The 14,189-nt window shown below is 53.4% G+C and overlaps 1 protein-coding gene across 21 annotated transcripts in view; it reads right to left on the reverse strand.

The window, feature by feature from the left end:
* CFAP74 (cilia and flagella associated protein 74) overlaps positions 1 to 12,812 on the reverse strand; it is a 62,862-nt gene extending 50,050 nt beyond the window's left edge. For 20 of the 21 annotated variants that reach the window (XR_014806948.1, XR_014806944.1, XR_014806945.1 and 17 more), the window contains exons 1-3: positions 12,732 to 12,812; positions 10,809 to 10,906; positions 542 to 627 (exon numbers count right to left, since the gene is read on the reverse strand). Coding sequence is in view for 11 of the 21 variants with exons in the window: in XM_084962575.1 (XP_084818701.1) it covers positions 542 to 608 (67 nt within the window). In the remaining 10 variants the exon portion in view is untranslated. Of the gene's footprint in view, positions 1 to 541; positions 628 to 10,808; positions 10,907 to 12,731 lie in introns of those variants that run through there. The other variant, XM_084962577.1, reaches the window with a different exon arrangement.
* Between the last annotated feature and the right edge of the window lie 1,377 nt (positions 12,813 to 14,189).

Below are 14,189 nucleotides of genomic sequence, written 5' to 3' on the forward strand. Positions count from 1 at the left end.
AGGAAAAGATTGGAGTTCCTGTCGTGCCTCAGTGGTTAACGAATCCAACTAGGAACCATGAGGTTGCAGGTTCGGTCTCTGCCCCTTGCTCAGTGGGTTAAGGATCCGGTGTTGCCGTGCGCTGTGCTGTAGGTCACAGACATGGCTCGGATCCTGTGTTGCTGTGACTGTGGCTGTGGTGTAGGACGGCAGCTACAGCTCCGATTCGACCCCTAGCCTGGGAACCTCCATGTGCCACGGGAGCGGCCCTAGAAAAGGCAAATAAATAAATAAATAAATAAATTAAATAAAATAAAATAAAAGCTTCCAGGAACAGAAAACAAAAGTGGCCTCAGACTTGTCACTCTCAGACGTCTCGGCTGCAACGTCTCGTCCCACTAAAGGCAGGATAAGAGACGCTACCTTCCTGAGAAAAAACAGGGGTTTCCAAGATGCAGCCTCTCTGACAAAAGGCGACTAAAGGGCAACTAGGAAGCACATCATTTGCCTTCTCTGCTGTTGAATGAAACGTGTGATTGGTGACAAGGCCTCTATCAGTTACCATCGTCCACGGGGGGGGCTTCGTCCACAAGTGTCTCCTCAGGGACCAGGCCGGCGGCTTCCTCCATCCCGGGAGGCGGAAACCAGCTACAGAAAGAGTTATAACACCTAAGTGACAGTTTTTCAAAGAACTGGAACATTGGATTTCATCAGAATTAACAATTTCTCTCATAAAAGGACATTAAGAAAACGAAGAGATAAGCCGCAGACTACACAAAAATACTTGCAGCACGTTTATTGGACCGAGGCCCTGTCCCCGGGGAACAAAAAGAAAATCTAAGTATTGGCAGGAAGTCCAAACCCTGGCTGGAAAGGGACAAACACTTTAGGACAGACACGACAAAAGGCCACGGACAAACGGCTGCCGAGCGCGACATGGGGCCGCAGCACCGGTGCCTCGGAAACCAGGTCACGGTCACGAGGTGGCACCGCTGCACGCCTCGCAGGACGCCCCCAAACGAAGCCGCCAAACCCTAAGTCCTACCACCGATGGCCCAGCCGACTCTGGGCTGGGGTGCCGGCGCCCCCAGGGAGAGCGGCAGCATCACGGGGTCACGGACCTCAGAGCTGCCAGGAACACCGGTTGTAAAATTCCCACCAGACGACAGCACGATGCTTAATTATGCGACCCGATCCTGCTGGTCATCGTGTCGCAGGGTGCCCGGGCCTTAGTCCGCTCGCCGGACCCTCAGACTCATGCAGGCTCCCCCGCCGGCAGCAGCTCAGAAGACACACGCGTCTTCTCTTGAAAGAGCCCAAAGCCCGAGGCCACCGCGTGCCCACCACGTGCCCACTGCGTACCCGCCGCGGCCCGGAAGCCTCCGAGGCCCCTGTCCCGAGAAGACACGCACAGGACCGTTCACAGCACCGCACGGAACAGCCCGCCCGGAAGCCCCCGACAGTCCCCATGGTGACAGCAGGTGACAGGCCAGCGCCGTAAAGAGCACAAGGTGACGCCCTGAAACACGGGCTCAGGGAGCGGCGCGCATGGCGACCGAGGTGGAGGCCGGGGGGCGCTTCGGGCTGGAGGCAGGGGTGGCGGGGCCGCTCCGGGTCTTGCTCGCGGGGGTGCTTCTGCAGGTGTGCTCGGCTGTCACACTCATGCAGGGAGCGTCTGATTTGTTGCAGCGCGTCAGTTACAGCGGCTTGCGTCACCTGCCACCTCACGAACATGCAGGGCCACGGTTCCCGAGGCCCTTCAGAAGGCTCACTGCGCCTCGATGCGTTCTGGGAGGATGCCGGGAGCTTGACGTGTGGACCTCGGCACCGGGGCTCATGGTCTTGGTGTTGCGATGGCGGACGAGACGCTGAAACTGTAGACTGTGTTTTTCATTGTTTAACTGAGTGATTGCACCAGGGTGATTCACTGGGAAATAGTTTCAAAGCCTAATAATGTTTCCTCAGTAAGTGGTAAATAAGTCGATGTGAGTCATTTATTTTTTTAATGCTGCAAGGAGCTGTGCACTCGAGTCCCGAGAGGCTGGCTTCGAAGGCATCTTTTAAAATACCGACGGCATTCCTCCCCCTTCAGAACAGCTACTTGTCCCCCGGCCCGCAAAAGGCCTTCAGAAGACACCTGCAAAGTGGTCCAGGCTGTTCTGCCCCGTGCTCATCACATCACATATCAAACGTTTAATTGATGCCCTGGGGGTGACACTGGTAAGAGGCCCAACATCACAGACGCAGCTCCACCTAAGACAATTCCATCAAACCACAGACGCTTTGACTGTTCAGTGAAAGCTGGCAGTTCCAGACAGGTGGCCCCTGACCCCCTTTAAATCAAATCCTCAAACGACATCGCAAGGGTTCAGGGTTTCTGTTTTGTTTTGTCTTTTTGGGGCCACACCCTTGGAATATGGAGGTTCGAAGGTTAGGAGTCTCATCCGGGCTGCAACTGCCGGCCTACACCACAGCCACAGCAACTTGGGATCCAAGCCGTGTCTGTGACCAACCCCACAGCTCACCGCAACACCGGATCCTTAACCCACTGAGCGAGGCCAGGGATCAAACCCACGTCCTCATGGATCCTGGTCGGGTTTGTTACCATGGAGCCATGACAGGAGCTCCGGGTTCAGGTTTTTAAATACAGGAGTCTGCAAGGACGAGGCACGTAGGACAAGCGACAGTGTGAAGGGGACAGAAGCGGGCGGGGAGGAGGGGGAGTGGTGACTGGCCCCGGCCCCGCACGCACCGCACGGCCTGCGGTCAGGAGCCCCCTCCAACATGCGTGCGAGGCAGGGTGAGAGATGTGCTGACACTTGGTCAAGAAGCAGGCGGCAGTCCTGTGCTGGGAATCAATCGGCTATCCAAAAAAGTTAGAAAAACTGGATTTTCATTGTCTTCAGCACCTTAGAGAATTGACAGGAAGAAAGAATCAGGTCACGGTCTAGGTGATAAAGAATCTGATCAAAGTAGATCAAAATACCACCACCAATAACAACGAACATCTAACCGTATACATTTAAAAACGAATTCTGAAACAACATCGTACAGAAGCCTTGCATTTTAAAAGTCAGAAAAGGATGCACTGTAGAGAAACCCTAGATAGGAAGCCGCTGGAGGTATCTAGAAACGATGAAAGTTCTCCGGGCAAACAGCAGTACCAGCAGGAAGCGGGTCGTGTCACAACCAGAGGTTCAGCTCCCCAGGAAGGTCCACCAGGATTAAATCCACGGAACAGACAAAGCGAAGATGAACAGAGTGGGGAGGAGGAGCTGAAAGCACAGCGCCTGGTGGGAAAGTCTTGCGCACGCCCCTCGGGGACTGAGGGCGAAGCAGACAGAGTCAGACCCTGGTGCCACATTCGTGTAAGCAGCCCAGCACAGACGGAACCCCGAAAACCCGTCTGTACCTGGAACATAAACAGCAGCTGTAAACCTTTAAACCCCTCGCAGAATATTTACAAAACCCATCTACTGGCCCCAAAGCAGGACTCAACACATTTCATTTCTTTCTTTTTCCTTCTGTCTTTTGTCTTTTTAGGGCTGCATCTGTGGCATATGGAGGTTCCCAGACGAGGAGTCAAATCGGAGCGACAGATGCCGGCCTGCACCACAGCCACAGCCACGCCAAATCCGAGCTTCCTCTGCGACCTACTCCGCAGCTCATGGCAACACTGGATCCTTAACCCACGGAGTGAGGCCAGGGATCGAATCTGCCTCCTCGTGGATGCTACTCAGATTCGTTTCTGCTGATCCATGAGAGGAACTCCTGATACATTTCAAAGAACTAAAATCTTGCAAAGCTTGTTCTCTGACCAAACGGATCAGCCCAAATCAGTAACAAACAGTGACAATGTGGCCAAGACAGCGGGGCAGGATGACCCGGGCCCCCTCCCCCCGCCAGAATCACTACCAAGTACAGAGCAACTGATGAGCGAGACAGAGCCTGGCAGAAAAGACCAGCAGACGATGTAAAGAATGCCCACGATGAGGCAGGGGAGGGAGGGAGGGGTGTAGCCAAGACCCCAGCCCCAAGTGGGCGACTCGCCCTGGGAGGGTCGTCACAGCGGCAGAGGGTCTCCCCAGGGAGCGAGGGGTCCGAAGCCCACATCAGGCTCCAGCCTGGGGTCCAGCTCGCCCCTAGACGAGCCCCTAGAACACACAGCTTTGAGGCCAGCAGGGCTCACTTGGGCGGGCCAGCGGGCTGGGGCAAGTGGAGACGCCACTGTTAGGCACACGGACTCTCACACTCCAGGACCCAGGGCAGCAGCGGGCATCCGGCAGGGGCTGGGCCAGATGCACCTGCTGACCTCGAACAGCCTCCCGGGGCGCGTACCCTGGGGACACTCGTTCTGGGAGCTCGTTCCACCACCTGGACACTGGTGCTGGCAGGGCCACCGTGGAATCTTCCCTGGAGCCCGTTAGCGCCGGACCCAGCGTCCCACACCAGGGCCAGGACCAGCTTCACCCACCGGTGGGCAGGCATCAGCCACCAGACTCCCTGGCACCAGCCCTGCCCACCAGTGGGCCGGCACACCCATGCCAGGGATCTGGCTTCACCCGCCAGTGGGCTGGCACTAGTCCTAGGACTGCCTGGGCCTCGACTCCACTCACCAGTGGGCTGACACCAGCCCAGGACCACCAGAGCCCCTGCCATGTCAGGACCCAGCCCACCCGCCAGCAGGCCAACATCAGTTCCAAGACACGTGGGGCCCCTCAGCCACCTGCCCTGGCATCTGGCTTCACTTACCAAGAGGTCAGCCCTGTTTTGGGACACCCCAGGCCCCAGAGCCAGCCATGTCAGGAAGCAGTGCCACTCACCAGTGAGCTTATGCCAGCTCTAGGACCCCCAGAGCCCTGCAGCCATCCACCCTGGAACCTGGCCCCACTCACCGGTGGGCCAGCACTAGCCCTGGGACCACCTGGGGCTCTGCAGCCAGCCACCCAGTGACCCCGCCAGCCAACCAGTGCCCAGCAACCTCCTCACAAGGCAGGCCTGGCAAGCGAGCAGACCAGCAGCCAACCACACGTGCGAGACCCACGCACAGGAGTCAGCCCACCACAGCGGAAGAAGCACAAGGCCCACGTGGGGCCCGTGTGGGCATGTGGGACGCCTCTAAAAAGGCCATGTCTTCAAGGTTTGGAAGTGCAACCAGCCTGCCAGATACATACCAATAAAAGCAGGAAATGAGGTGAAATGAGGCGACAGAGGGACACGCTCCAAACAAAGGATCACACCTCAGAGGAAGAGCGAAGTGAGTGGGGTAAGCAACCCAGGAGAGAGTCCAGGGAATGGCTGTGAGGGTGCTCAGAGAAGCTGGGAGAAAAAGGGGCCGAGGGAGAGGCGAGACGCTGTTAACCAAGAGTTAGAAAAACAAAGACCCAGAGATGGAGACTAAATAACTGAAATACAAAGTACACGGGAAGGACTCGGCAGGTTAGGTGACACAGAAGAACAGAGTGGAAAAATAGATGACAGTGGAAATCACTGAAGCTGAACAGAAACAAGAATAAAAAGAAATGAGGAGTTCCCATCGTGGCGCAGTGGTTAACGAATCCGACTAGGAACCATGAGGTTGCAGGTTCGATCCCTGGCCTTGCTCAGTGGGTTAAGGATCTGGTGCCGTGAGCTATGGTGCAGGTTGCAGACACAGCTCAGATCCTGCATTGCTATGGCTGTGGTGTAGGCTGGCAGCTGTAGCTCCAATTTGACCCCTAGCCTGAGAACCTCTATACGCCATGGGTGTGGCCCTAAAAAAAAAAAAAAAAAAAAAAGAAGGAAATGAGAACAATTTAAGAGACCTCTGGGACAGCATCAAGTGAACTAACATTCACATTATAGGGGTTGAGAAGGAGAAGAGAGAGAGAGAGAAAGGGACAGAGAACAAATTTGAAGACATAAGAGCTGAAAACTTCCCTAACCTGGGAAAGGAAATAGACGTCCAGGTCCATGAAGCACAGAGTCCCAAACAGAATCAACCCAAAGAGAACCAGGCCCCAGCACGGTGTAATTAAACAGTAAGGATCAAACAAACGTAAAGAGGGAATATGGAGGAGTTCCCGTTGCGGCTCAGTAGAAGTGAATCCGACGAGGAACCATGAGGTTGCGGGTTCGATCCCTGGCCTCACTCAGTGGGTTAAGGATCTGGCGTTGCCGTGAGCTCTGGTGTAGGTCACAGACATGGCTCAGATCCTGCGTTGCTGTGGCTGTGGTGTAGGCTGGCGGCTACAGCTCTGATTCGACCCCTAGCCTGGGAACCTCCACATGCTGTGGGTGCAGCCCTAAAAAGCAAAAAGATTAAAAAAAAAAAAGAGAGAGAGAGAGAAAGGAATCCAAACATAACCTAGTCATCAAATCACAAGGGAAGAGAGCAAAAGAAGAGCAGAACAAAAAGAAACTAAAATAACAGCCCCAAAACATTAAAAATGACAAAAGGTACATAGCTATCAATAGTTACTTTAAATGTAAATGCAGTAAATGCTCCAATCAAAAGACACGGAGTGGCCAAATGGACAAAAAACATGACCCATACCTATGATACCCATAAGAGATTTATTTCGGATCTAGAGACACACGCTGACTGAAAGGGGATGGAAAAAGGCATTCCACACAAATGAAAATGAAGGGGTTCCCTGGCTCAGCAGGTAAGGAGCTGGCATTGTCACTGCTGTGGCTTGGGTTTGATCCCTGATCCAGGAACTTCCGCATGCCATAGGGTGTAGCAAAAACAAACAAACAAAAAAATGGAAATGAAAAAAAGCTGAGTTAGCAATATTTCTATCAGACAAGATAGACTTTAAAACAGAGACTATTATAAGAGACAAAGAAGGACTTTACATGCTGATCAAGGGATTGATCCAAGAAAAAGATATACCCATTGCAATTACATATGTACTCTGCATAGGAGCACGGCGCACCTAAATCCATAAGGCAAGTGTTAACGAATTACTAAAGGAGAGACTGACAGCAACACAGTAATAGTAGGGACTTCAAAACCACACATCAGTGTCAGATCGTTCAGACATCCAGGTCATCAAGACAGAAAATCTGTGAGGAAACACTGGCCCTACATGACAATTTGACCTGATGAACTGAACAGATCTATGTAGAACACTCCATCCCCAAAAGAGCAAAATACACATTCTTTTCAACTGTGCATGGAACAGTCTCCAGGATAGATCATGTGCTAGGCCACAAAACAAATTTCGATTTTTTAAAATAATGAACTACTCTTTATTTTGTTGGAGTTGATTGACAATGTTGTGTGAATTTCTGCTATGAAGCAAAGTGATTCAGTTACACACACATACATTCTTTCACATATTTCCTTCCCATGATGGTTCATCACAGGACAGTGAAGAGAGTCCCCTGTGCTGCATGGTAGGACCTTGTTGTTTCTCCATCCTGTAGACACTAGTCTGCATGCGTTAATCCCAGTCTCCCAGTCCATCCCTCTCCAATCCCCCCCTTGTCAACCACAGGTCTGTTCTTTATGTCCGTGAATCTGTTTCTGTTTTGTAGATAAGTTCATTTGTGACATATTTTAGATTCCACACATAAGGGATATCATATGGTATTTACCTTTCTCTTTCTGACTCACTTCACTTAAAAAATAATCTCCAGGTCCATCCATGTTGCTGCAAATGGCATTATTTTATTTGTACAGCTGAGTAGTATTGTACACACACACACACACACACACACACACACACATCTTTATCCATTCATCTATTGATGGACATTTAGGCTGCTTCCGTGTCTTGGCTGTTGCGAATAGTGATGACAAGTCTCGACAGATTTAAGGAAACTGAAATCATATCTGGCATCTGTTCTGACCATGTTATGGGACTAGAAATCTATACGGAAAAAAACCCTGCAAGAAACAAATACATGGAGGCTTAATAATATGCTACTAAACAACCAATGGATCCCTGAAGAAATCATTGATCCAGGGAGTTCCTGTCATGGCTCACTGAGTAACGAACCTGATGAGTATCCATGAGGATGTGGGTTCGATCCCTGGCCTCCCTCAGTGGGTTCAGGATCTGGCGTTGCTGTGAGCTGTGGTGTAGGTCGCAGACACAGCTTGGATCCCGTGTTGCTATGGCTCTGGCATAGGCTGGCAGCTGTAGCTCCAATTTGACCCCTAGACCAGGAACCTCCATATTCTGTGGGTGCGGCCCTAAAAAAACGAAAGACAAACATTTTAAAAGAGAGAAATCAATGAAGAAATAGTAATAAAAAAACCAGGCAAAAGACCTAAATAGACACTTCTCCAAAGAAGATATAAAGATGGCAGGAGGCACATGAAAAGATGCTCAACATCATTAATTATTAGAGAAACGCAAATCTAAACCACGATGAGGTACCATCTCTCACCAGTCAGAGTGGCCATCGCTAACAAGTCTCCAAATGACAAACGCTGGAGAGGGTGAGGAGAGACGCGAACTCTCCTCCACTGTTGATGGGAATGTAAATTGGTGCAGCCACTATGGAAAACAGTAGGGAGGTTCTTTAAAAAACTAAAACCAGAGTTTCCATATGACGCAGCAATCCCACTCCTTGGCATATATCCGGAGACGCCTAACTCCAAAAGACCCATGTGCCCCAGTGTTCCCTGCAGCACCACTCACAACAGCCAAGACATGGAAGCAACCTAAGTGTCCATCAGCAGATGCATGGAGGACGAAGAGGGGGCCCACAGATACAGCGGAACAGTACTCAGCAGTAAGACAGACAGACTGCCATTCGCAGTAACATGATGCAACTAGGATGCCCACACTGAGCAGCTAAGTCAGAAAGAGGAAGACAAATATCACACGGTATCACTTACAGGTGTAACTGAAAACGTGATGCAAACAAGCTGCTTTATGACGGAACAGAAACAGCCTCCCAGACGCAGAAAACCAGCTGATGGGAAGGGTGGGGGAGGGTGAGACACAGCAGGAGTCTGGGACGAGCAGATACAAACCACCAGATACCCGGCAGGTCAGCAACAAGTCCTGCTGTGCGGCACAGGGAACTCCCTTCCCCACCCTGTGATAAACCAAAACGGGAAAGTCCGCGAAGAAGAAGGCACACGCGTGTGGCCGAATCGCAGCTGTGCGGCAGAAAGGAACACGGCTTCACCAATCAACTGTGTTCCTCAGGACGAAAAATGAGAAGGCGGCCCAACAGCAAAACGGCGTGACTCTGATGGGCACCTCACGATGCGGGACAAACGCACGGCTGACAGCTCGGGCAGCCGGGCACCCGGCCTATCGGCGTGTCCTGGTCCAGTCTGTCCTCCCGGCTCGACTGACAGCGCTCCCTCTAACTCTTAACGCTCCTGGTTGGATGAAGATCTGTCTTGGATACTAAACCAAAAATGTCACTCAGCCTCACTTGTCACGAGGGAAAGGCGAATTCGAGCCGCACTGAGCTATTATTACGTCGGCATCAGACAGGCTGACACACAGCCTGACCCCAGGAGCCAGCACGGCTGGGTGTGAAGCAGCGGGAAGGTTCCGGCGCTGGGACCCGTGCTCGGCAGAGTCTGGCGTCATCTGGGAAGGCTCAACACATGCCCTCTGAGCCAGTACATTCCCGGGCTGCGGGAAGACACAGCCCCAGACGCTGGGACTTCGCTCAATGTCTGTCTCACAGGAGGTCCAAAGCCCGAGCTGAGTGCACGGGCTCCGGTCCAGGCCGGCCCGGTGGGCGGCCTCCCTCCCTTCCCAGGGGCTCCGGGACAGGATGGTCCACTTTCTTGCCTTTTCCAGTTTCTGGAGGCGCCCACATGCCCTGGCCAAGGCCCCATCTGACCGGCTTCAAAGTCATGATGTCAGCTCAGGCACTCTCTGGCTCCCTCCTCCGCCCCTCTCCCCGGAGAAGGACCCTTGGGGTTGCATGGGGCCCGCCTGGGTGACCGAGCAGGACCTCCCCCGCTCACGATCAGAGAGCAGCCTGAACCCCCGCCTGGGCTCCGAGGATCAGGACATGGCGTCTCCCGCGCCTCAGACTCAGCAATTCCTACCCTAGGCGTTCACCCCGCATAGCAACTGGGGCTGCAAAGTCTCACAAACAGGGTGTCTGAGGACACAACCAAAGTTCCTCTCGAGGTTCTGGAGGCCGGAGGCCTGCGGTCCAGGTGCCAGCTCGTCTGAAGTGCTAGGGAAGCGGCTATTCTGGGCCTCCCTCCAAGCTTCTGGTCCCTGGGCTTTGTAGCAGCACCAGCCCAGCCCCTCTGATGTTCTCTGCGTGTCTACCTCCAATGCCCTTTGATAAAGGCCCCTGTCGCAGGAGCAGGGCCACCTTCCTCCAGCAGGACGTCATCCCAACTAATTCCATCCCCGGGGACCCAACTCCCAAATGAGGTCATATTCTGACATATTGGGGGTGAGGACTTCAATGTATCTTTTTTTTTTTTTTTTTTTTTTTTTTTTTTTTTTGAGGAGACACAACTCAGTTCTTAACACACACAAATCAGGAGCCACCATAAGGCCTCGCGGAGCAGAGCTCCCACCGCAGTGAGCCTGGGAACGGTCAGCAGCGGATCAGCAGGACTGGGGCTGTGGGGGGCCGTGCAGGGATGCGGATGGAGGCCTGCAGCTCTGGGCAACGGCGTGGATGACAGAGGAAACAGCAACTTGTCCTTCCGCCCCGGTCCGCCCCGGGCGAGCGGCGGAGCAGGCTCCAAAGTGGCCCCGGCTGGTGTCAGAGCCTGAGTTCAAGGCAGTCCAGCGTCAGCTACGAGAGCCCCTGTGGGGGTCGGGGCCAGGGGGACACAGCTCAAGCCTGGGAGGGGTGAACTCAAAGCACCTCCCAACAGAAGACGCGTCACTCACCAAAAGCGACGTCCCAGTGAAGATCCTGGCAGATGCCACCTCAACCAAGCGGTCAGAGCAAACGTCAGAACTCTGACCAACGGGCCACAGCGAGCCACCTGAGAGGAAGGAAGGAAGGCAGGCGGGTGACACATGGCGCCGATTCTGGGACTTTCCTGCCAGAGACGCAGAATGGGTATCTGATCGGGAGGAAACAGCTGAGAAACCTAAGGTAACTGCCTGTAACCTTCAAAGGTGTCCAGGTCATGACGTCAGGGAAAGCCCGAGGAAGGTTCTGGACGGAAGGGGACGAAAGAAACGTGATGACAAGTCAGTACAACGGAAGGTCCCAGACCAGATCCTTCTGGTTTTGTGACTTTATGGGATCAACTGGAAAAACACGCTTGCCTGGGACTGAGGACGCCACGGCGTGACCCGTCCATGTCACGCTGCCGACTGTGAGGATCCGGCCGTGGTGATGCCGGGGAGGGTCCCCGCGTGTGGGAAACACACTCCGAGGTGTCTGGAGCTGGCAGAGCATTACGGAGGCAACTCGTTCTCAAATGCTCCAGGAAAAGAAGTTGTTCATGCTGAACGTGAAATTTTTTTTTTTTTTTTTTTTTTTTTTGGTCTTTTTGCCTTTTCTAGGGCTGCTCCCGTGGCATATGGAGGTTCCCAGGCTAGGGGTTGAATCGGAGCGGTTGCAACCGGCCTACACCAAAGCCACAGCAATTCGGGATCTGCGCTGCATCTGTGACCTACACCACAGCTCACGGCAACACCGGATCCTTAACCCACTGAGCCAGGCCAGGGATCGAACCCGCAACCTCATGGTTCCTAGTTGGATTCCTTAACCACTGCACCACAACGGGAACTCCTGAACTTGCAATTTTTATGTAAATTTGGGATTGTTGCAAACGTTAAAAAAGAATCTATACAGTATTATTCCACTTATGTAAGGTTTAAAAAGCAGGTGAACAATTATATTGTTTATAAATGGTAAAAGCTGGAGTTCCCATCGTGGCTCAGTGGTTAACGAACCCGACTAGCATCCATGAGGACACAGGTTCCATCCCTGATCTCTCTCAGTGGGTTAAGGATCAGGCGGTCCCTGAGCTGTGGTGTAGGTCGCAGACACGGCTTGGATCCCGTGTTGCTATGGCTCTGGTACAGGCCAGTGACTATGGCTCCGATTGGACCCCTAGCCTGGGAACCTCCATATGCCTCAGGTGTGGCCCTAAACAAACAAACAAACAAAAAAGGTAAAAGCTAAAGAAAATCAAGAAAATTAGAATTAAAAAGTCAGCCTGTGGTCATGGGGGAGGGATCTGCATGGAGCAAGGCAGGGGTGGGTTGAATTCTGGGGTGCCGACAAGGTTCTATTTCTGAAGAGATTACTGGTGCGGGCTTCCTAACCAGTCCTTAAAGCGTACCTGTGAATTATGCACCATCTGTCTGCACAGGCTACCTACTAGGCAATGCTTTGAACTCTGGGGACCCCAGCAGGCCCGCTTATCTCCCAGTTGCGCACTCGGCTTGTTCAAGCACTGTTTGCTAGATACATAAACATGAGCACATAAAGGAGGATTTGTTTACGGAAACACAATTATAGAGGCTTCCAGAAACAAGGTGACCATTAAAACCCAAGCTCAGAGGGCCTCGGGATTAGGACCAGCGCCCTTTTCCCTCTGGGGTCTCCTCTTCTCACCAGCCGGGCTCACTCTTGAGCTGTGCTTTCCTAAAGGTGCTAAGACAACCCCACAAGGTCCGCGCAGAGCCCGGAAGCTGCACCCCAGCCAGGGAGGGGTCCCTGAAACCAGCCGGCGACCCCGGCCCTAGCGGTTATTTCTCGGACAGAACTTGCGTGGGGAAGGCGAGGGTAGGTGCCTGGGGGGCGGCCAAAGCCCCCATGCCAGCCTCAGGCTCCGAGGCCAACCGACCCACCTGTCAGCGGGCCCACCTGGGCCCCAGCGTCGCAGTCAGGCTCCGGGCGGAGAGGCCGCTCTCTGGGCGGGGAGCCACTCCGCGGCTGCCCGCCGCGAGGTTGGGAGCCGCCAGCTCCATGGCAACGGGCGGCTCCATCGCGGGGTGGGGGTGCCGCGCGCTGCGCGCTTCCCCGCTCGGCCGATGGCTCGGTCCTGCGGCGCGGCCCTGCGCAGGCGCAGTGTGGCCGTGCGACCGAGGCGGCCACCTGCGACCCCAGCGCCGCGGGGTCCGCGCTGCGGACCTTCGCGCTGACCGAGGCCAAGGCTATGAGCCGACGGTCGCCAGGCAGTGGAGGAGGACCCCAGCGCTGCTCCGCAGCCCCGCCGCCGCGCCCGGCAGCCTGCCCTGGTTTGGCCCAGGCAGGCTGAAGTTAAGATTAGCTGCCAGTTTTAAATACAGGAGCGTTCACAGGAGATAGGGGCTTCTCGCTTCTCTTTAAGATGGAGACCGGACACAGTATTCAGCTGGGCTGGAGCTGAACTGAGCTTTCCCCACGCGTTCTCCAGTCCCCAGCATCCTGCCCAAAGCCCGGCAGGGCCCGTTCTCGCTGTGACCCGCCTGGCTCCGCGGGTGCGCGAGTTTGCAGCAGAGATGGAGATGCAGGGGTGGGAGGAAAGGTCCCCCTGCAAGTGAGAGGGATGGAGTGGGAGAGTTACACAGGTGGCTGTAGAAGTCCCAGTAGGGGACCACAGACAGAGAGGAAAACCTAGGGAACTTTGGGAGGTCGCTGGTGGTTAATAATCACTCAAGAAGGCAGCAGGCTTGCTTTATAAAACCATAAATAAAAACGTGAGCTATGCCTCAGGGCTCTAAGTGAAAGACGAGATGAGGCCCGCATTCAAGTTCAGCAGGATAATGATCCCTAGGAGTAAGAACAGAATTGAAAGGAAAGATGACATTGCAGAGTAGGAGTCCTTCATTAGACCGAAACCTGAGGCGATTCAACACATTAGCATCCGTTACCACCTTCCGCTGACTTGAATAAGCATCATGACAGTTCTGGTTGGATCTTTTAGGGTCCAATACTCCCTTACTGGACTCGAAGGAGGAGCCAGTGACGTAACCCCTTCCTCACTATCCTTGGAGTATAAAAATGGGAGTGGGTTGGATGGGGAGCTTGGGGTTAATAGATGCAAACTATTGCCTTTGGAATGGATGAGCAATGAGATCCTGCTGTGTAGCCCTGGGAACTATGTCTAGTCACTTACTGTGGAGCCTGATCATGTGAGAAAATAGAATGTGTACATGTATGTGTGACTGGGTCACCATGCTGTACAGCAGAAAAAAAAATTGTATCAGGGAAATAACAATTTAAAAAAAATAAAGAATGTGCACATGAAAAAAATGTAGTCCACCAAATCCTCAGGGCAGTGCCTCTTTGCCTATCCGTGTGTATCTCTCACAAGCGTCCTATCT

Source organism: Sus scrofa, chromosome 6, assembly GCF_054392235.1.
Source record: "Sus scrofa isolate SSC_HxYL_T2T_F1_AM1 chromosome 6, Sscrofa_HxYL_maternal_Yorkshire_Landrace_v2.0, whole genome shotgun sequence".
In the NCBI taxonomy this organism is placed as follows: Eukaryota; Metazoa; Chordata; class Mammalia; order Artiodactyla; family Suidae; genus Sus; species Sus scrofa.